At 43.5% G+C, this 22,323-nt stretch overlaps 1 protein-coding gene across 2 annotated transcripts in view; it reads right to left on the reverse strand.

Moving 5' to 3' along the window:
• Positions 1-22,005, reverse strand: part of psda (pleckstrin and Sec7 domain containing a) — a 74,064-nt gene extending 52,059 nt beyond the window's left edge. The window contains exon 1 of one of the 2 annotated variants that reach the window (XM_056291712.1): positions 6,452-7,190. In XM_056291712.1, the coding sequence (XP_056147687.1) occupies positions 6,452-6,534 (83 nt within the window). In that variant the 5' untranslated portion in view covers positions 6,535-7,190. Of the gene's footprint in view, positions 1-6,451; positions 7,191-21,933 lie in introns of those variants that run through there. The other variant, XM_056291713.1, reaches the window with a different exon arrangement.
• Between the last annotated feature and the right edge of the window lie 318 nt (positions 22,006-22,323).

Raw genomic sequence — 22,323 nt, forward strand, 5'->3', positions numbered from 1 at the left:
TACTGTGTATTCTTTGACAGCGTCCTATCCGTAGCTAGGATCACAGATAAGTTTGGTTCAGAAACAATTCTTAGATGCTGCAGCAGAAAATGAGTTCTCTGAGCTTGTAAGTTCTTTTGATCCATGTGATGTGAGCTGCTCACTTGATGAAATGATTACTGCTTTCAATAAAAACCTCACTAGCACACTGAACAAAGTTGCCTGACTCAAGGTTAAAAAGAAGTTATGCAATAAAACATCTCCGTGGACAGACCACACTATCCATGCGCTCAAAAGATCACCTAGAGCAACGGAAAGAAAATGGAGGAAGACAGGACTGGAGGTCCACTGCAGGATTTACAAAGAATACATAGTCACCTATAATAATACAGTATGCATTGCCAGAAGGGCTTACTTTTCCAAGATCATTACAGAAAACAAAAATAACTCTAGAATACTGTTTTCTACCATTGACAGACTGTTAAATCCTGCCCCCGCCCCTGACCTCTTAAGCCAAGCCTCTAACCCTACATGTGAGGAATTTGCAGCTTTCTTCAACAATAAAATCACAACCATCAGAGCTGGCATTGCTAAAACTGCCAGCGATCCCTGTATTCACCCTTGTGAAAGGCAGGCAACCATGAGCAAATTCACCAGCATCCCAACCCCAGAACTTTGTAGATTGTTACTATGAGCAAAACCATTGTCCTATTCTCTTGGCCTGGTCCCTTCTCCACTCCTTAAGAGTGTTTTCAATAGTATCTCAAACTCTGTCCTGAAAATTATTAATACATCCCTGGAAACTGGAGTTTTCCCAGAGGCCTTCAAAACTGCTGTTGTAAAACCTATACTGAAGAATCCCAATCTAGACTGTGGAATTTTAAGCAAGTATAGGCCCATCTCAAACCTTCCATTTTTAGGCAAGATACTTGAAAAAGTTGTTTTCCACCGGTTAAACAACTTTTCTAAATGAAAACAATATTCTAGAGAAATTTCAATCAGCTTTCACAGCTAATCATAGTACAGAGACTGCTCTCGCAAAGATAGTTTGTGATCTGAGACTTAGTACTGATCCCAGTAAGGTTTCGGCCCTAGTTGTCTTAGATTCAAGTGCAGCATTTCACACAGTAGACCATGAAATTCTCTTAAACCACTTTGAGAACTGGGTTGGCCTCTCCGAATGTGTTCCAATCCGAATGTGTTCTAAACTGGCTCCAAACATAAACATTACAGGAAGAAAATGTATGTTCATCTTGGGGACCATGTGTCAGAGAAACATGACATAACCTTTGGTGTTGCACAACGGAGCTGCCTTGGCCCTCTGTTGTTCACACTATGCATGCTTCCTCTTGGCGATATCATCAGGGAACATAATGTCAGCTTCCATAGAGCTATGCCAATGACACACAATTGTACATAACTGTTGAGCTAAGTGATATAGATGTCTTAAGCTCCCTCATTGCCTGCCTGTCAGCAATAAATAAATGGATGAATAACTTTCCTAATCTAAATGAGGACAAGACAGAAATTCTATTAGTCGGCCCTATATCCAAAAGAGAATGGCTGCTTAAAACACTTGGTAATCTAACTTCCTGGATCAAACCAGAAGTAACAAGTCTGGGTGTTATTTTAGACTCAGACTTAGGTTTTATGTCCCATATAAACAAAGTGCTGTGATGGTGTGGCGGCCTATCCAGGGTGTCTCCCAGCCTGCTGCCCAATGACTGCTGGGATAGACTCCAGCATCCCCGCGACCCTGAGAGCAGGGTAAGCAGTTTGGATAATGGATGGATGGAATGGATAAACAAAGTGACCAAGCATTCTTTCATCTCACAAACATTGCCAAGATATGGCCATTCCTGACCCAGCAAGATGCTGAAAAATTAATTAATGCTTTCATTTCAAATAGATTAAACTATTGCAATGCACCTTTTGCTGGTCTTCCTAAAAAGTCCATTGAGAGGCTGGAACTTATCCAAAAATCTGCTGCTAGATGGCTAATAAAAACAAAGAAGAGAGAACACATCACTCCAGTCTTAGTTATACTGCACTGGCTCCCTGTATCCTCTGGAATTGATTTTAAAGTCTTTCTACTTATTTACAAAGCTCTCAACGGCTTAAGACCAGCCTACATCACAAATTCTCTGTTGTTTTATATTCCTTCACAAGCCCTCAGATCCTCTACTGCTGGTTTTCTAGTTACTCAAAAACCCACCAAAAAGAAAATTGGAGATGCAGGGTTTTTTTTTTCAACTATGCTCCCAGACTGTGGAACAGCCTACCCAAAGATATTAGAGAGGGAGGCTCTGTTGACATTTTTAAATGGCACTTAAAAACATATCTCTTTAACCAAGTCTTTTTCTAGCACAACTTCTTATGATGACCGTGCCTCACATGTAGTCCCACATGCTGTTTTTAAATGACTATTTATGCCTTTAAATGTCTTTTCATTTGTTGACCTTTCAAATGGCTCATTTTCTCTGCAACGCCAAGCACTTTACAATGTTATGATTCCATTTAGCAGATGCTTTTATCCAAAGCAATGTACATCTGAGAGTTAATTCAACACAAGCAAGGATCTAGTCAGGAGGCAACAACGCAAGTAAGTGCCAAAAACTAAGTTCAAGTCCAACAGAGCATAGGTGTCAACAGGCAGTGCACAAAGGGTGCATAGAAGCGTTTTGGGTTTTTTTTACCTTTACTTTTTTTTTTTTAATAAATTTATTTCTGATTTTTTCCCTTTTTTCTCCCAATTTAGTGGCCAATTGATCCCTATTTTAATTCAAACACCCACCCTCGTATTGCATGCGTTCGCCAACTGCATCTCTCCGGCCGGCAGTCTCGAAGGAAAGCGCCTCCCCACTTTCGTGACAAGGCGAATCCAAGCCGAACCACTGTTTTTCCGACACACACAGAGACGCATTCACATGACGAACACAAGCCGACTCCGCCCCCCTCCCGAAGACAGCGTTGCCAATGATTGCTGCTTCATCGAGTCCGGCCATAGTCGGATCTGACGAGACCGGGGCGCGAACCCCAGTCCCCAGTGGGCAACTGTTTTACCTTTACTTTTACCTGCTTTCTTCTTAATTTGTGTTGCCTGTTTTTATTCCATTTTAAATGTAAAGCACTTTGAGCTACATGTTTTGTATGAACGATTCTGTACAAATAACGTCTATTCATCTGCAGGGACAAATCGCTTAAACACTCACATGGAGCAAAACTCACCAAGGTACAAACACAACTACCATGTCTGAAACTGACACACACACAGACAGACACACATACAGACACATGGAAAGACAAAAAGACAGACACAAACAAATAGAAAGACAGACACAGACAGTCACAAACAGACATACAGACAGACACACAAACACACACAGGCAGAAACACAGACAGACACAGAGACAAATAGACAGACGTAAACAAACACAGACACATGGACACACAGACACAGACAGACAGACAGACAGACAGACAGACAGACAGACAGACAGACAGACAGACAGAAAGACAGACAGACAGACAGAGAGAGAGAAAGATCGACATAGGCAAATAGAAGAAGAAGAAAGCAACTTTACTTTTGTCATTGTACAGTTGTTTTTGGTTACAATGAATTTGTTCAATGAATTTAACTCATCCTATTGTATAGGAGCAGTGGACAGCTGCAGCACCTGGGGACCAACTCCACTTCTTCTTTCTATTGCCTTGCTCAGGGGCACAGACAGGAGTATTAACCCTAACATGCATGTCTTTTTGATGGTGGGAAGAAACCGGAGCACCGTGAGGAAACCCACGTAGACACGGGGAGAACATGCAAATAGATAACAGAAAGACAGACACACAAACACACACAGACAAACACAGACAAATAGACAGACACACAGACAGAGAAAGAGACAGACACAGAAAAGACCAGACAGACAGACAGACACATAGACTGACTAAAACACAGACAGTCACACAAACAAATAGACAGACAGACAAGCACACAGACAGACAGGCACAGAAAAAGACAGACCGACAAACAAATAGACAGACACAGAAAGACAAAATGACAGATACAGACATACACACAGACAAATAGACATACAGACAGACTGACACACAGATAGACAGATAGATCAACAGAGAGAAAGACACACTAATAGATAGACACATAGACAGACAGACAGACAGACAGACAGACAGACAGACAGACAGACAGACAGACAGACACACAAACAGACAGACACACAGACATCCATCCATCCATCCATTATCCAAACCGCTCAGGGAGACAGATGGACAGACACACAGACAGACATAGGGACAGACAGACAGACAGACAGAAACAAAATGATAGACACAGAGAGGCACACAGACAAATGAAAAGACACAGACAAACAGACAGACAGGCTAATAGATAGACATACAGGCAGACGCATGGACAGACAGATACAGAGACAGACAAACAGAAAGACACAGACAGACAGAAACACAAACAGACAGACACACGAACAGTCAAACAGACAGGCTATATAAAATGCAACTTGACTGACTGACTGACAGACAGACGAATAGAATGATAGACATACACACAGACAGTCACACAGATAGACAGACGGACCAATAGACAAACAGACACACACACAAACAGACAAATGGACACAGACAGACAGACAAACAAACAGACACAGACAGACAGACAGAAACATACACACAGTCAGGCAGGCACACAGACAGACACAAGGACAAACAGACAGACACAGAGAAAGATACACAAACAGACAAGACCCACAGAAAGACAGACACAAAGACAGACAAACCAAGAGAAAAACCAACAGACAGACACATTCAGACACACACACACACACACACACACACACACACACACACACACACACACACACACACACACACACAGACAAATAGACAGACACACAGACAGAAACACAGATAAATGGATAGACACACGGACAGACACACGGACAGACAGACACAGAACGAAACACAAATAGACAAGACCCACAGACAGACAAACAGACACATTCCCACGCACGTGCGTGCGCGCAAACACACACAGACAAATAGACAGACACACAGACAGAAACACAGACAAATGGATAGACACACTGACAGACATACAGACAGACAGACAGACAGACACACACACACACACACACACACACACACACACACACACACACAGACATGGCTCAGGAGGTAGAATGGGTCATCTAGTAATCCAGAAGGTCACTGGTCCAATCCCCGGATCCTCCAGAGAGCGTACTGCAGTGTCCTTGAGCAAGACACTGAACCCCCAGCTGCTCCTGATGAGCTGGTTGGCGCCTTGCCATGGCAGCCTCCGCCATCAATGTATGAATGTGTGTGAATGGGTGAATGTGAAGCATACACTGTAAAGCCCTTTGATTGGTTGGTAGACTAGAAAAGAGTTACATAAATGCACTCCATTTACCATTCACAAAAACACAAACATACAGACAGAGACAAATAGACAGACACAGACAGACACACAGACAGATACAGACCAACTGACAGAGACAGACAAAGAGACAGACAGACAGACAGACAGACAGAGACGCATAAACAGACAAACACAGACACTTACTTACACACACAGACAGACACACAAACAAATAGACACACAGACAAACAGACAGACACAGACGGACAAACAGAAAGACCCACAGACAGACACACAGACAGTTAGACACACAGAAATACACACAGATAAAAAGACAGACAGACACACAAGAAGACACACAGACAGACAGCCACAAAGACAGAAGGACAGACAGATCAACAACCAGACACAGACAGAAACACAGACAGACAGACACACAGACAAATAGACACAGACAGAAACACAAACAGACAGACACACAGACAGACAGTAACACAGAAAGACAGATAGTAACACAGACAGACACACAGAAAGACAGACAGACACACAGAAAGAGAGTCACACAGACAGACAGACCAACAAAAAGACCAACAGACAGACACACACACAGACAGACAGACAGAAAGAGAAGACAGACAGATACACAGACACAGACATAAACACAAACAGACACAGAAAAAATAGACAAACACACGGACAGACACACAAACAGACAGACACCCAGACAGAAACACAGACAGATACACAGACATACAACCAAACAGAAAGACCAACGGACAGACTCGCAGACAGAGACACACACACACACACACACACACAGACTAACAGACACACAGATAGACAGACTGACACACGGACAGACAGACACATAGACAGACAGGCAGCACAACATAAAGACCACCGACAGACAGACTGACACAAAGACACACGGACAAACAGAGAGATACACAGTCAGACAGACACCCAGACAGATAGACACACAAACAAACAAACAAACAGACAGACAGACAGACAGGCAGGCAGACAGACAGACAGAAACAATGACCCTGTGATGTCACTCACCGGTACACTGCTGGGTAGGGGGGGTCATAAATGTACCTGTCATCCAACGCCCCTCCCCCCCAGCACAGTAGGTAACTTGCCATATGTCCCCGTCTACTGTCACATCCAGCCCCTGCACTCAGCGGTGAGGTACAGCCGCCAATCAACCACACGTTGTCCTAGAAACCACATGGATCCTCTTGTACTTAGCTGTCCAATCAGAGGCTGGGCGCCGGTGCAATCAAGATGGGTGGATCTGCATAATCCAACTCATGTATGAATAGGAAGTCTAGACGCCAATCATCCTCCAATGCTACATGCTGTTCTCCTGCAGGTCAATACTCCATCCTGTCTCTTCTCTGATCTCTCTTCCTCCTTCAGAATTCTCTCACCTCTCACAGTGGAGCGTCTCCTCTTAGAGTCTGAGAACAGAGGGATTCCTCCTGCCTACGCCCCTACCTCTCAAAAGTTTGAACGCTCTGGACCGGTGCTCCCAGTATGAGATGGAAAACTCTCTCTCCTTCTCCCTCTTTGTGTGCGTCTCTCTCTACACACTCGTCTGCTCTCCTAGTTTTTCTCTGTCTCCTAGTTTTTCTCTGTTGTCAAATCAGTTTTTAAAACATGCACACACACACACACAGTCTCTCGTTCTCTCTCTGTCTGTTCCTGTCGTCAGTGTTCTCCTCCGCTGAAGGGGAGGAGGAGGTATGTATTTCCTCCCCGGCTCCCTCCCCTCTCTCCACTCTTCTTTGCCCTCTTCCTCTCTTTGTCTCATCTTACTATTCCCTCCCTCTGTCTCTGTTTCCAGCTTTCCTTCCTCCTTCCCTCCTCCTTGTTTAAGTTCTCCTCATCCAGACGGACATTCTGATCCAAACACACTCACACCAATAGTCACCAAACATGACCCCTAACCCACATGAAGGAGGTCAAAGGTCAAAGCCACAGAGAGAAACAGGGATCAGTGATAGAAGGGTCTGTAGTGGAGGGGGGTATGAGGATGTGTGGGGGGTGATTTAGGAGGGAGTCTCTTCAGTGTTCTCTCTCTCTCTCTCTCTCTTTCTACACTGGGCAGACCAATACACATGGAATTTCCTTGAATAAGCGTCTAAAAATGCATCTCAGTTTTGTGTGTGTGTGTGTGTGCGTGTGTGTGTGGTGTTCTACTGTGAATGTGAAACGTGTTTTCATTTGGTTTTCTTTGGTCATCATATGGTGTTTATCTCGGGTTACTGCTGTCTGAATCGTAGAAAGATTTGAAATAAAAACAAAGTTGTGCTGGAATCAAATCACTCCATTTCTCTCTCTCTCTCTCTCTCTCTCTCTCTCTCTCTCTCTCTCTCTCTCTCTCTCTCTCTCTCTCTCTCTCTCTCAGCCACATGTAGGAAACCAGTGACAATGGAGTTCCCCTGTGACTTCAGTCACTCGTTTTTTTTGTTTTTTGTTTGTTTGGTTTTTTTTTGAGTGACTTTCATGAAACTCATTCAAATATTGTAGGATTTTAAAATTGAACTGGAATAAATGACAACAGTGAAAAAACAAATGACAAATGAACCACTTCTATTATTGTACTTAAACCAGGCCAGGGTTAATAATGCTAGGCTACAGCTAGTGCTAAACTATGCTAACTTTGTGTTACATATAACCCAGGGTTTTACTAACACAGAATCTATCTACAGCGTTAAACTCAAGACATATAGTGGGGGAAAAAATCCACATTTTTTTCCAGTCAAGAAAATAGCATTTCCTTGTTGCTTCCTTTGTATTGTCTATACTGTTCACCTAGATGACAGCTTTTCTATTAGCAGGGCTGTGATCAAAACCAAGAATCTGATTTCATTAAGCATAGGGTTTAAAAAACAAAAGAAAACAAGGATTTCATTTCATTTTCCTCTTCAACACTTATATGAAAATGGGATTTTTATTCTCATAAAGTGTTCAGAATATCTCAGTGTAGGAGCAGAACTGAGAGTGTGGGGGGTGGAGGCGGATGAAGAACAGAAACACATTCAGATTCACTTCCTGTCTGGGTGTCAGGACCAGGTGCTGATCAAACCCTCCACAACTTCTCTTCTTTTAAACCCTTCACATCTCACACCGCAGGAAGTTCATCTGCTGTTGTCAAGGTTATCAGAGGGCAGCTGGCTGGTCCTCAGCTCTGATTGGCTGGCCAGCAGAGGAAGCCATCAGGTGTCAGAGGATGACAGTGTTTGACTGGATGGAGCAGGCCCCGTCAGGCTGGATAGGAAGGTTTGATGTGGTGACAGAGTCACTTAATCACATCAACATTTCAGATCTTTACGCTGTTTATGGATTCATTGATTTGTTTCCTTGAATCTGTCCATTTAAAACAATATCGCTGTTGCAGCAGAAAACTCACATTTTCTTGAATGAAGAAACAAACGTTTCTTCTCTTGACTAGTAGTTTTGACTGTCAGTCAGTCATTCAAGAGTCACTCAACACAGACGTGACTGAAGACATTTTAAACCAATGGAACAAAAAAACTGCCATCACTCCCGTCATGTGGCTCCTTTATTATTCAGTATTATTTTAGCTGGGTTCATACCAAGATTTATACAGTCTGTACATCCTTTTACCTAACTGCTTTCCATCCATCCATCCATCCATTATCCAAGCTGCTTATCCCAATTGAGGGTGTGGGATGCTGGCGCTTATACCAGCAGTTATTGGGCGGCAGGCGGGGAGACACCCTGGACAGACCACCAGTCCATCACAGGGCCAACACACTATACCTGAAGTATACAATATACAGAATATACCAACACCATAGCTTATGTAGAAGGGGCAATCTGAAAGGGATTGGAGACTACAAGGTGGTGACAGGGGAGAATGTAGCTAGGCAGCATCAGATGGTGATATGTAGGATGACTTTGGAGACCAAGAAGAGGAAGAGAGTGAAGGCAGAGCAGAGGATCAAATGGTGGAAATTGAAGAAGGAAGACTGTTGTGTGGAGTTCAGGGAGGAGTTAACACAGGCACTGGGTGGTAGTGAAGAATTACCAGATGGCTGGGCAACCACTGCAGAAATAGTGAGGGGGACAGCTAGGAAGGTACTTGCTAAGTCATCAGGACAGAGGAAGGAAGAAGGAGACTTGGTGGTGGAACGAGGAAGTACAGCAAAGTATACAGAGGAAGAGGTTGGCAAAGATGAAGAAAGTAGACAGGAGCACAAGGAGATGCGGCATAAAGTGAAGAGAGAGGTGGCAAAGGAAAAGACGTATGGAGAGTTGTATGACAGGTTAGACACTAAGGAAGGAGAAAAGGACTTGTACCGTTTGTCTAGACAGAGGGACCGAGCTGGGAAGGATGGGCAGCAGGTAAGGGCGATCAAGGATAGAGATGGAAATGTGTTGAAAAGTGAGGAGAGTGTGTTGAGAAGGTGGAAGCTACCCCCTGTCTGTCAGGAAGTTTTTAATCCACTGGCAGATGGGGGCTGGTACAGTGAGCCAGGTGAGTTTGGAGTGGAGGATATCCTAGACGATGGTGTTGAACACTGAGCTGAAGTCCACAAACAGGACCCTTGCGTATGTCCATGGGGAGTCAAGGTGTTGGAAGCCATAGTGCAATCCCATGTTGACTGCATCTTTCACTGAGCTGTATGATCGGTAGGCAAACTGCAGGGGGTCAAGCAGGGGACCTGGGATTTCCTTCGGATGGGACAACACCACTCTCTCAAAGGATTTCATGACCACAGACGCAAATCATATATACTTATTTTAGTCACTACTGTATATCTGAACAGGCTGTAAACCGTGTGTCGGGGGACATTGTATCACAGTTGCTTTCAAACCCCAAAACACACTGTGCCAGAAATTGGTCCACCCCTAAGGATTGGGTCCCCCGGCACAAACAGAGCAATATAGTGTACACAGTTAAGTGCCGGGAGGATTGCTGTGACTTGTACATCGGGGAAACCAAACAGACACTGGCCAAGAGGATGGCACAACACAGAAGCGCTAATGTGTCAGGCCAGGACTCCACAGTCTGCACCCATCTACAGGCCAGTGGCCACTCTTTCAAGGATGAGGATGTGCACATCCTTGATAGGAAGGAACACAGGTTGGAACGGGGAGTCAAAGAGCCCATCTGTGTGAAGAGGAAACAACCATCCCTGAACTAAGGGGGTGCCTAAGAGTACATCTCTTGCCATCTTTCAATGCTGTGATTGCAAACATTCCCAAATCCTCTGTGAATAGTACAAGTGGCCATTGTAACTCTAGTTAATGGTCACAGCAACTTGCATATGAAACTGATCATTGTTTTCAGTCATTATGCAACTGTATTCTTTATAAGGGTAGGGATACCTGCAGTCAGTTGAGACTGAAGAGCTCAGTTAGATGAGGGATGAAACGTTTCTCTCAATAAATGTTGCGTCCATATGAACGGATTCAACTTTCTGTGATATTGATGGCAATATTTCACCAGCACTAGAACTTTTGCTCCATTGATTTGCCGGTCGAGTCAGCGAGACTGAGGGGAATTGACACAAAGTTTAAGCTATTTTAAAAACCTAAAAGATTTGGGGCTTTTGAGAAAACATTCAGGGCTAGAGCCCAAGAAGGCACTCCCCAGCTCCGCCACTGGATCAAACCGGACTGAATCAGATAGGGCTGAACTGTTCACAGCCTCAGAGAGAAAACAGATCATATCAATAGAAGTCATTTCTGGACTATGTCGTATTAAATATATGTATTGTTATGAATAGTGTGTTTCAGAATTTAAGGAATTAGTCAGTTATTCTTGTCCAACCAACAGCAGTGAGGAGGATTTATTTCGAGTCCTGGACACAAGATGACTCTATGTACAACCATTTTTGATTTTAAATAAACCATTATCACTTGACCACGAGACGGTTGTAAAGTGACAATACTATGGAAAAAAAAGCAGAAAAGAAAGGACAACATTTAAATCCCATTTTTGAAAATAACTAGAACTATACAATAAAAGCAACAAACCCAAGATGTTTACAAGCGGCTGTATAACATGAAAAATGGTAGTTTTGACTCCATTAGGAGGCCAGACAGCAGACGAGGATACAAACGCCACATTATAAAACCATGACACATAATAACACAAACCATCACAAACCAGCGAGTTCAGCAAGCATTGGATAATCTGTTTGCCTCCACTTACAGGCTGGTTCATTATCTGCAGACTGTAATTACTGTTAGAACCGTGAAGCGGCTATTCAGGATGTCTCACGGTCACGTGAGGTTACGTGGGGTCACTGAGGTTACATAAACCAACAGGAATTGAACGAAGCCTGGAAACCACTGTATAATTAAAGTCATGTGAAGTCAGCCCACGCAGTGTATGCACGCCAACACACACACACACACACACACACACACACACACACACACACACACACACACACACACACACACACACACACACACACAAGAGTTCTCATCTTGGAGTAACCTCTGTTTAAATCAGCAAAGCAAATAACATCCAAATGTATGAGTTGCTACAGCGCCGATCTATGGTAGAAACATGAAACTGCAGGAGTAGATCTGCATGCATACGGCAGTATTAATAATAATAATAATAATAATAAAAACAGTAATAATAATAATAATGACAACTTTATTTTTAACATAGTACTTTTCTAAAAAAAAATATTACCAAGTCCTTTACAAAAAAATAAAACCAGACAAGGCAAAAACAAGAGTAAAACCAAATAAGTAAAAGTAAAAATAAAAACAGTATTAAGAGGGGGCGTCCTGGTAGTGTAGTAATTTATTCCGTTGCCTACCAACACGGGGATCTCCGGTTCGAATCCCCGTGTTACCTCCGGCTTGGTCGGGCGTCCCTACAGACACAATTGGCTGTGTCTGCGGGTGGGAAGCTGGATGTGGGTGTATGTCCTGGTCGCTGCACTAGCGCCTCCTCTGGTCGGTCGGGGTGCCTTTGCAGGGGGGAGGGGGAACTGGGGGGAATAGCGTGATCCTCCCACACGCTACGTCCCGCTGGTGAAACTCCTCACTGTTAGGTGAAAAGAAGCAGTTGGCGACTCCACATGTATCAGAGGAGGCATGTGGTAGTCTGCAGCCCTCCCCAGATCGGCAGATGGGGTGGAGCAACAAACAGGACAGCTTGGAAGAGTGGAGTAATTGGTCGGGCACAATTGGGGAGAAATCCCCCCCCCCAAAAAAAAACATCATTAATAAATACAAACAAAACAAAATAAATAAATAAAACTCAGCCTTTGAGGATTCACAAGCCAGTGCATTCTTAGTGCTGGTCCCACGCCTGGGTAAATGGGGAGGGTTGTGTCAGGAGGTGCATCCGGTGTAAAATGTTCATCAAATCAAATATGCAGATCATAAACCACATTTACATACTAGATCTGTCGAGGCCTAGGTTACCAACAACCGCCACCAGTACTGTTGGCCAGAAGGGTGCCAGTGAAAACGTGAAAACTATGCTAGTGTTTGGCAAACGAGAAGGAGAGGGGGAAGGCATGTCCAGAGGCAGTGGGAGAGGAGAAATGGTAGGAGTGTGGAGGTGAGAGTCCGAACTTTGAATGTTGGCACTATGACTGGTAAAGGGACAGAGCTGGTTCATATGATGGAAAGAAGAAAGGAAGGTATACTGTGTGTGCAAGAGACCAGGTGGAAGGGGAGTAAGGCCAGGAGCATCGGAGGTGGGTTCAAACTCTTCTACCTTGGTGTGAATGGGAGGAGAAATGGGGTAGGGGTAATTCTGAAGGAAGAGTATGTCAAGAGTGTGCTGGAGGAAAAGAGAGTGTCGGACAGAGTGATAAGTATGAAGCTGGAAATCAAAGGTGTATTGATGAATGTTATCAGTGCATATGCCCCGCAAGTTGGGTGTGACATGGAAGATAAAGAAGAATTCTGGAGTGAGTTGGATGAAGTGGTGGAGAGTGTACCAAAGGGGGAGAGAGTGGTGATTGCAGCGGACTTCAATGGGCCTGTTGATGAAGGGAACAGAGGTGATGGTTACGTAGGGTGTCAAGGAGAGTAATTTGGAAGGACAGATGGTGGTGGATTCTGTGAAAAGGATGAAAATGACTGTGGTGAATACGTATTTTCAAGAAAAGGGAGGAACACAGGGTGACGTACAAGAGTGGAGGAAAGTGCACACAGGTGGACTATATCTTATGTAGAAGGCGCGATCTGAAAGGGATTGGGAGACTGCAATGTGGTGACAGGGGAGAACATAGCTGAGTAGCACATCGGATGGTGGTGAGTAGGATGACTTTGGAGACCAAGAAGAGGAAGAGAGTGAAGGTAGAGCAGAGGAATCAAATGGTAGAAGTTGAAGAAGGAAGAAGACTGTTGTGTGGCTTTTAGGGAGGACTTAAAACAGGCTCTGGGTGGTAGTGAAGAGTTGCCAGATGGCTGGACAACCACTGCAGAAATGGTGAGAGATACAGCTAGGAAGGTACTTGGTGTGTCATCAGGACAGAGGAAGGAAGACAAGGAGACTTGGTGGTGGAATGAGGAAGTACAGCAAAGTATACAGAGGACGAGGTTGGCAAAGAAGAAGTGGGATAAGATGAAGAAAGTACACAGCAGTACAACGAGATGCAGCATAAAGTGAAGAAAGGTGGCAAATGCAAAGGAAAAGGTGTATGGAGAGTTGTGTGAGAGGTTAGACACTAAGGAAGGAGAAAAAGACTGGTACCGATTGGCTAGACAGAGAGACTGAGCTGGGAAGGATGTGCAGCAGGTAAGGGCGATGAAGGATAGACATGGAAATGTGCAGACAAGTGAGGAAAGAGTGTTGAGAAGGTGGGAGGAGTGCTTAGAGGGGCTGATGAATAAAGAAAATGAGAGAGAGAGAGAGAGAGAGAGAGAGAGAGAGAGAGAGAGAGAGAGAGAGAGAGAGAGAGAGAGAGAGAGAGAGAGAGAGAGAGAGAGAGAGAGAGAGAGAGAGAGAGAGAGAGAGAGAGAGAGAGCGAGAGAGAGAGAGAGAAAGAAAAGGCTGGATGACGTAGGCATAGTGAATCAGGAAGTGCAGTGGATTAGCAAGGAGGAAGTGAGGGCAGCTATGAAGAAGATGAAGAGTGGAAAAGCAGTCGGCCCAGATGACATGCCTGTGCAGATATGGAGATTTTTAGGAGAGATGGCAGTGGAGTTTTAACTACATTGTCAAACACAATCTTGGAAAGTGAGAGGATGCCTGAGGAGTGGAGAATAAGTATATTGATACCGATTTTCAAGAATAAGGGTGATGTGTAGAACTGTAGCAACTAGAGAGGTGTAAAGTTGATCAGCCACAGCATGAAGATATGGGAAAGAGTAATAGAAGCTAGGTTAAGAGCAAAGAGCACTACAGATGTGATGTTTGTTTTGAGAATGTTGAGTGAGAAGTATAGAGAAGGCCAGAAGGAGTTACATTGCATCTACGTATGTGGATTTACAGAAAGCATATGACGGGGTGCCGAGAGAGGAGGTGTGGTATTGTATGAGGAAGTTGGGAGTTGCAGAGAAGTATGTAGGAGTGGTGCAGGATATGTATGAGGGAAGTGTGACAGTGGTGAGGTGTGTGGTTGGAAAGACAGATGGGTTCAAGGTGGAGGTGAGATTACATCAAGGATCGGCTCTGAGCCCTTTCTGTTTGCAATGGTGATGGACAGGTTGACGGACGAGATCAGGCAGGAGTCTCTGTGGACTAGGAGGTTTGCGGATGACATTGTGATCTGTAGTGAGAGTAGGGTGCAGAGTGAGGAAAGTCTAGAGAGGTGGAGGTATGCACTGGTGAGAGGAGAAATGAAAGTCAGTAGGAGTAAAACAGAATACATGAATGAGAGGGAAGACAGTGAAATGGTGAGGATGCAAGGAGTAGAGGTGATGAAGGAGTATGAGTTTAAATACTTGGGGTCAACTGTCCAAAGTAATGGGGAGTGCAGAAGAGAGGTGAAGAAGAGAGTGTAGGCAGGGTGGAGTGGGTGGAGAAGAGTGTCAGGAGTGATTTGTGACAGAAGGGTACCAGCAAGTGTTAAAGGGAAGGTTTATAAGATGATTGTGAGACCAGCTATGTTATATGGTTTGGAGACAGTGGCACTGACAAAAAGGGAGGAGGCAGAGCTGGAGGTGGCAGAGTTGAAGATGCTAAGATTTTAATTGGGAGTGACAAAGAAGGACATGATTAAGAATGAGCATATTACAGGGACAGCTCAGGTTAGACGGTTTGGAGACAAAGCAAGAGAGGCAAAATTGAGATGGCTTGGACATTTGTGGAGGAGAGATGCTGGGTATATTGGGAGAAGGATGCTGAATATGGAGGGAGCTGCCAGGGGAGAGGAAAAGAGGAAGGCCTAAGAGGAGGTTTTTTGGAAGTGGTGAGAGAGGACATGCAGGTGGCTGGTGTGACAGAGGAAGATTCAACAGTTGACTCACTGCAGTGGTAACACCCTTGATTTGGTTTTATCTATAAAGGGATAGTTGTTTCTGATCTGAATGTCTTGCCAACCACATCTTTTGTCAGATCATTTTCTCATGAAATTTGAAGAATTATTCGCCTGCCCAGTTAATGTTGGCTCAGATGCAATTGCCACATTGGTCTGTCCACTGTAGCTGCATTTGGCCAGCAGCTTCCTGAAGTCTTGGCTCCTTTCACTGTAGTGACTGACTGCTGAAATTTTCACTAGCAACTTAAATGTGGTCCTCTCTAGTCTCCTCGATTCAGTTGCACCTCTCACTAACAGAGCTAGGCAACTAAAGAGGCCTACACCCTGGTTTTAATGACAAGACATGTGCTTTTAAGCGGGCCTGCAGGACACTGGAACATAAATAGCGAAAATCAAAATTGGATGTTTTTACCTATCTTGGCATGAGCGTTTATTGAAATACAGTACAAGTGTGCTTTATCTGCTGCAAAAGCAGCGTATCTCTTGCTTAATCAATATTAATAAACATAACCCCAGATTTCTCTTTGACACTATCTAAACTTAATAAAAGCAGCCGTCTATTAGCTGCTCACCATTCACAGCTCATGAGTTTCTAGACTTTTTCTGCAATAAGATTGATGAGATCATAAACAAAATTCGTTCAACTCCAGCTACTCCTGCAGATCCTGTCTTACCAAATTCATATCTATACAATGAGTCACTGATGGTCCCTATTATTACAGCCTTTGAGATTATCTTGCTTGATACTTTTGACTAAGCTCGTGTCAGCTTCTAAACCAAATACTTGCCTACTTGACCCTCTATCAGCAAAACTTTTTAAAGACATCTGGTGTTTCCTGGGACCTACAATGCTAGACATTGTTAATTTATCACTTACTATTGGCACTGTTCCCAGCAGTTTTAAGTCAGCTGTGGCTAAACCTCTACTTAAAAAAAAAGCACCTCGATCCAGGGTCTCTTAACTATCAACCAGTCTCATTCTTTTCTAAAGTACTGGAGATAGTTGTGCATCAACAACTTTCGACCCAAAAAGAAGAAAACCATCAATATGAACCTTTTCAATCGGCTTTCAGAGCCAGTAACTCCACAGAAACTGCTCTGACCAGAGTGGTGAACAATCTTCTGTTAGCTATGGACTCTGATTCCACTTCTGTGCTTCTACCACTGGACCTCAGTGCAGCCTTTGACATAACTGATCACTGTATAATACTACTAATAATTTGTTCTGTTATAATTTTGGTGTCTCTGGCTTAGCTCGCTCTTGGCTTAAGTGCTACTTATCTGGAAGAACACATTGTGTCTGCTATAATAAAATATGCTATAATAATAATGCTATAGGCTCCAGCATCCCCGAGACCCTGTGAGCACAATAAGCGGTTCGGATAACGGATGGATATTACATCAAAGTTCTCCGATGTTAAATACAGTGTACTTCAGGGTTCATTACTTGGCCGTGTTCTTTTCTCTCTTTATATTTCACCTCTTGGCCAAATTATACGCAGTCATCAGATAAATTTCCATTGGTATGCTGATGATACTCAGCTGTATGTACCTATAAGGGCTGATAATCATACACAAATGACTAATTTCGAGGCCTGCTTGGCTGCTGTAAAAAATCAAATGTCACTAAACTTTCTGCTTTTAAATTTGAATAAAACTGAGATGCTGGTCATTGGCCCTGCTAGACACAGACACCAATTTGATCAAGTAACAATAACAATCGACAACTCTGTGATATCTGAAAGTGTGGCAGCCAAAAATCTTGGTGTTACGTTTGATCCCAGACTCTCCTTTGATAAGCACATTAAAGAAATCACCAAGACTGCCTTTTTTCAATTACATAACATAGCTAAAATTCAGTCTTTCCTGTCCATGGCTGACACAGAGACTCTAATACATGCATTTGTTTCATCCAGACTTGATTACTGTAATATTCTGTTTTCAGATCTGTCACATGCTAGTACTAAGTCTTCAGATGGTTCAGAATGGTGCAGCTAGAATCCTAACCAAAACTAGAAAATTTGACCATATTACACAAATTCTTGCCTCCCTTCATTGGCTTTCTATCCATGTTAGATCAGAATACAAGGTGCTTCTGCTGACTTATAAAATCCTAAATGGGCTTGCCCCATCTTACCTGTCTGATCTCCTTAAACCATACATTACATCTCGAGCTCTTCACTCTCAAAATACAGGGCTCCTGTGTGTACCCAAAATTAAAAAGAAGTCAGCTGGTGGCAGAACCTTTTCCTATCGGGCCCCATTCTTGTGGAATAACCTGCCTGCTGCCATCAGACAATCAGAGTCTGTTGAGTCCTCTAAATCCAAACTTAAAACTCATCTTTTTGCCTTAGCTTACAATTAGCTGCCTTTAAGTTGAGTGCTTCACAACCTGTACTGCATGGCGGGTCAGTTTCTGTCTCAATACCAAGCACTGTTCTTCCGACGAGATTATAGTGTATAGATTATTAACTATTGCAAACTTCTCTTCTCTCACATGTTTTTTCTCTCTCTCTCTGAATGATTTCTTCTCCTTTCTCTTCTTCTGTGTGTGTGAATGATGTGATGTGAGTCTCCCTTGTGTGCACGTTCAGTCTAACTTCCTCCCAGGTTTCCATGGTGATGGTGGTCGCCACATGGACACTGCTTGGCATCCCCCTCATCACATTTTTTTATATATATGTCATAAATCCATATAATTTTGTTATACTGTTTCAATGTTATATCTTTCTAATGTGTTTTGTTTTGTTTTTTTGTGTGTACATGGTGACGCTGGTCAAGTGGCTCGGGTCCTGTGCTGTTCTGTTGGCATCTGAACACTGCTTGGCAACCTCCTCATCATATTCTTCATACATTTTATAATTCCATTATAATTCTGTCATCTTCTTTCAATGTTGTATTTTGTAAATTGTTTAAACCCAACATCCATTGCACGTTGTCTGTCTTGGGAGACAGATCCCTCCTCTGTTGCGCTCCCTGAGGTTCCTTCCAATTTTTTCTCCCTGTTAAAGGGTTTTATTTAGGGAGTTGTTCCTTCTCCGATGCGAGGGTCTGAGGGCAGGATGTTGTGTTGCTGTAAAGCCCACTGAGGCAAATTTGTAGTTTGTGGTATTGGGCTATACAAATAAAATTGACTTAACTTTACTTAAAAAGAAAAGTTTTAAGACGAGATTTAAAAGACGCTAGAGAATTTGTCTTAATTTGACAGGACAAGAGTTCCATAGTGTAGGCGCTCTAACACCAAAAGCCCGATCACCCTTTGTAACAAACCGAGACCTAGGAATAACCAGCAAGGCTCCATCTGTGTATCTTAATGGTCGAGAGGGCATATACCAGGTCAGTAAATCAGAAATGTGTGTAGGAGCAAGACCATTTAAAGCCTTAGAAGTGAGCAATAAAATTTTGCAATCAAATCAAAATACAACAGCGAGCCAGTGTGGGGAGGAAAGCACAGGAGTGATATGGTCCTACCCGGTAATGAGCCGAGCAGCGGTGTTTTGTAGCAACTGCAAATGGTGGAGGGAGCCCTTGCTGATACCAGAATAAAGTGTATTATGATAGTCAAGCCAAGAATACATAAAAGCATGTACAGCTTTTGGAGATTAGCTTGAGCTGGAGAAAGCATGACTGAACAACACGTTTGATTTGATTATCAAAACTGAGGTTAGCATCGAATATTACCCCAAGATTCCTAGCAGCCTGCTATATTTAAAACTACCTGACAGATGGTGGCTTCCAGTAATGGCGTCGCTGTGAATTACCTGGCCAAGGGGCAGCATGTATATAGAGAAGAGAAGGGGGCCAAGAACTGAGCCTTGAGTGACACCACAACTCAACTGAGCCACTGAGGAGGTAGAGTTACCCAGAACAACAGAAAAAGTTCTGTTGGTGAGGTAAGAGCATAATAAGTTAAGAGCCGAGCCCTTGATGCCAACCTAAGTCTAAGCGATGTAGGAGGATGTTGTGATCAACTGTGTCAAAAGCAGCACTGAAGTCCAAAAGAACTAAAATCGAGCAGTCACCTCTGTCTGCAGTCAGCAGTAGGTCATTAGGGACCTTAACTAGAGCTGTCTCGGTACTATGAAGTGCTCTAAAACGAGACTGAAATCTGTTAAAAGATACTATTAGTGTTCATAAAAGAAATCAATTGAGAAGAAATTACTCTCTCCAGAACCTTAGATAGAAAAGACAATTTGGAGATTAGTCTGTAGTTACTTACGGACAGGGATCTAAATTAGGTTTCTTCAGTAATGGGTGAACAATGGCATGCTTAAAACTGTCTGGAAAAGAACCTGAGGCCAGAGAATTATTAAAAATTTACAGAATAACGGGGCTGATAGTTGAAAATGCCTCCTTGAGTGGCTTAGTGGGATAGATGTCTAAGATGCAGGAGGAGAAGTTCATATTGCAGACTGTACTCTCAAACCCTGAAAATGTAAGTGGTTGAAACTGGGTAAAAAGAGGCAGAATTAACAAGGGGAATGGAATGAATGCAAGAGCCTGGCTGGATTTGGGACCTGATATTCTCCATCTTATTCACAAAACAAATGAGAAATTTTTCGGACAACTCAACATCAGATTCAAAAACAGAAGTGGAGGGACCAGGGCTGTAGTTATTTCTTTATATTAGTTCGGAGAAGTATGCTGATCTTGCATCCTTAACTGCCTTCTGGTAATTTTTTTCTTTGGATTTTTTCCCCCTTTTTCTCCCCAATTGTATCCGGCCAATTACCCCACTCTCCTGAGCCATCCAGGTTGCTGCTCCACCCCCCTCTGCCGATCCAGGGAGGGCTGCAAACTACCACATGCTTCCTCTAATACATGTGGAGTCACCAACTGCTTCTTTTCACCTGACACTGAGACATTTCGCCAGGGGGACGTAGCACGTGGAAGGATCATGCTATCCACCCCCCCTCCGAACAGGTGGCCTGATCAACCAGAGGAGGCACTAGTGTAGCGACCATGACACATACCCACATCTGGCTTCCCACCCGCAGACATGGCCAATTGTTTCTGTAGGGATGCTCAACCAAGCTGGAGGTAACAGGAGGATTCAAAGCAGTGATCCCGTATTGGAAGGCAATGGAATAGACCGCTACCCTACCTGGACGCCCTCCTTCTGGTAAATTAACATTTGTTTGTTAAGGGTGTTATGTGTTAATTCAGACTTGTTGACCTTTCATTGTCGTTCTGATTTTCTAGAGTCTTCTAAGGGCACAAGTGTGAACTTTCAGCCAGGGGAGGTAATTTGATTTTTGATTCATAGTTTTAAATGATGCAATTTGGTCAAGGATGGATAGGCATGGATCACTGAATGAATTTAACAGTGCAATACTATATGCATTAGTCAAAATAAGGTCCCCATCCATCGCCTCAGTTATTTTTTTTGGGGGGGGGGGCTGGGGGTTGTTCCTGCATCCCATTCTACTTTGGACATCTGGACTCCCGAGGTGCTATAAGGATGTCTGCAGTGGAACAGCCCCTATAAATCTCGATTTTTTTTATTATTTTTTTTTGGTAAATGTTAACATGGACTTCATTTTTACAATTCTTTTTTTAAAGCACTTTACAATTAATGCCTCACATTCACACACACATCCACACACTCATACACCGATGGCGGTGTCAACCATGCAAGGTAACAACCAGCTCATCAGGAGCAGTTAGGGGTTAAGTGTCTTGCTCAGGGACACCTCCACATTTTTGCCAGGAGGAGACGAGAATTGAACTGCTAACCCTCCAGTTACTAGACGATCTGTTCTACTCCCTGAAAATCCAGAAATTTCTCACTACTAACTTTTCCAAGATATAGATACTAAGTCTGACATGAGAAAACAGGCAGACCATCATCAATTTAAAGGTCATAATACAAATAAGTTGTATCTCTATAGTGAATCATGTGTCATTTTGAAGGGGATTTGTTTAGCTAGTGGTTTAGCTGATTAGGTTTAATTAGCTAAAGTCAGCACTGGACACCTTTCTATTTGTTTTCTCTAATCTGCTACAATGAGAGCCTTTAATTCAGAGGTTTCATGTAGGAAAATACAGTTCTCAGGTTGAACGGAAGTCAGCAGAAATGAATCTTGACATTTCCAGACTCACCGTGTGCTGCTATGGAGTGATGGGACAGAGTTGGCTTTGTGGAACCCATCTCGCATGTTTGCCCGACGCCAGGAATCCCATTCCCACCGGGGACGCCCTTTGGAGGCGAAGTCATCCTTGGAGCCACCTCTAAGCCCTGCCCCCAAAATGGCAAGGGTAGTCTCTGACCTGGAGGTCTCAGACAGACCAGGTGTATCCGGTTTGGCTAATGGTGCGAAACTCAACTCGATGATCTGGCGTGCACTATCAGATATCTGACTCTATACACACACACACACACACACACACACACACACACACACACACACACACACACACACACACACACACACACACACACACACACACACGTCATGTGAACTACAGGTCTTGTTCAGCCAGTCATGATCT

The sequence above is a fragment of the Lampris incognitus genome, chromosome 13, assembly GCF_029633865.1.
Source record: "Lampris incognitus isolate fLamInc1 chromosome 13, fLamInc1.hap2, whole genome shotgun sequence".
NCBI lineage: Eukaryota > Metazoa > Chordata > Actinopteri > Lampriformes > Lampridae > Lampris > Lampris incognitus.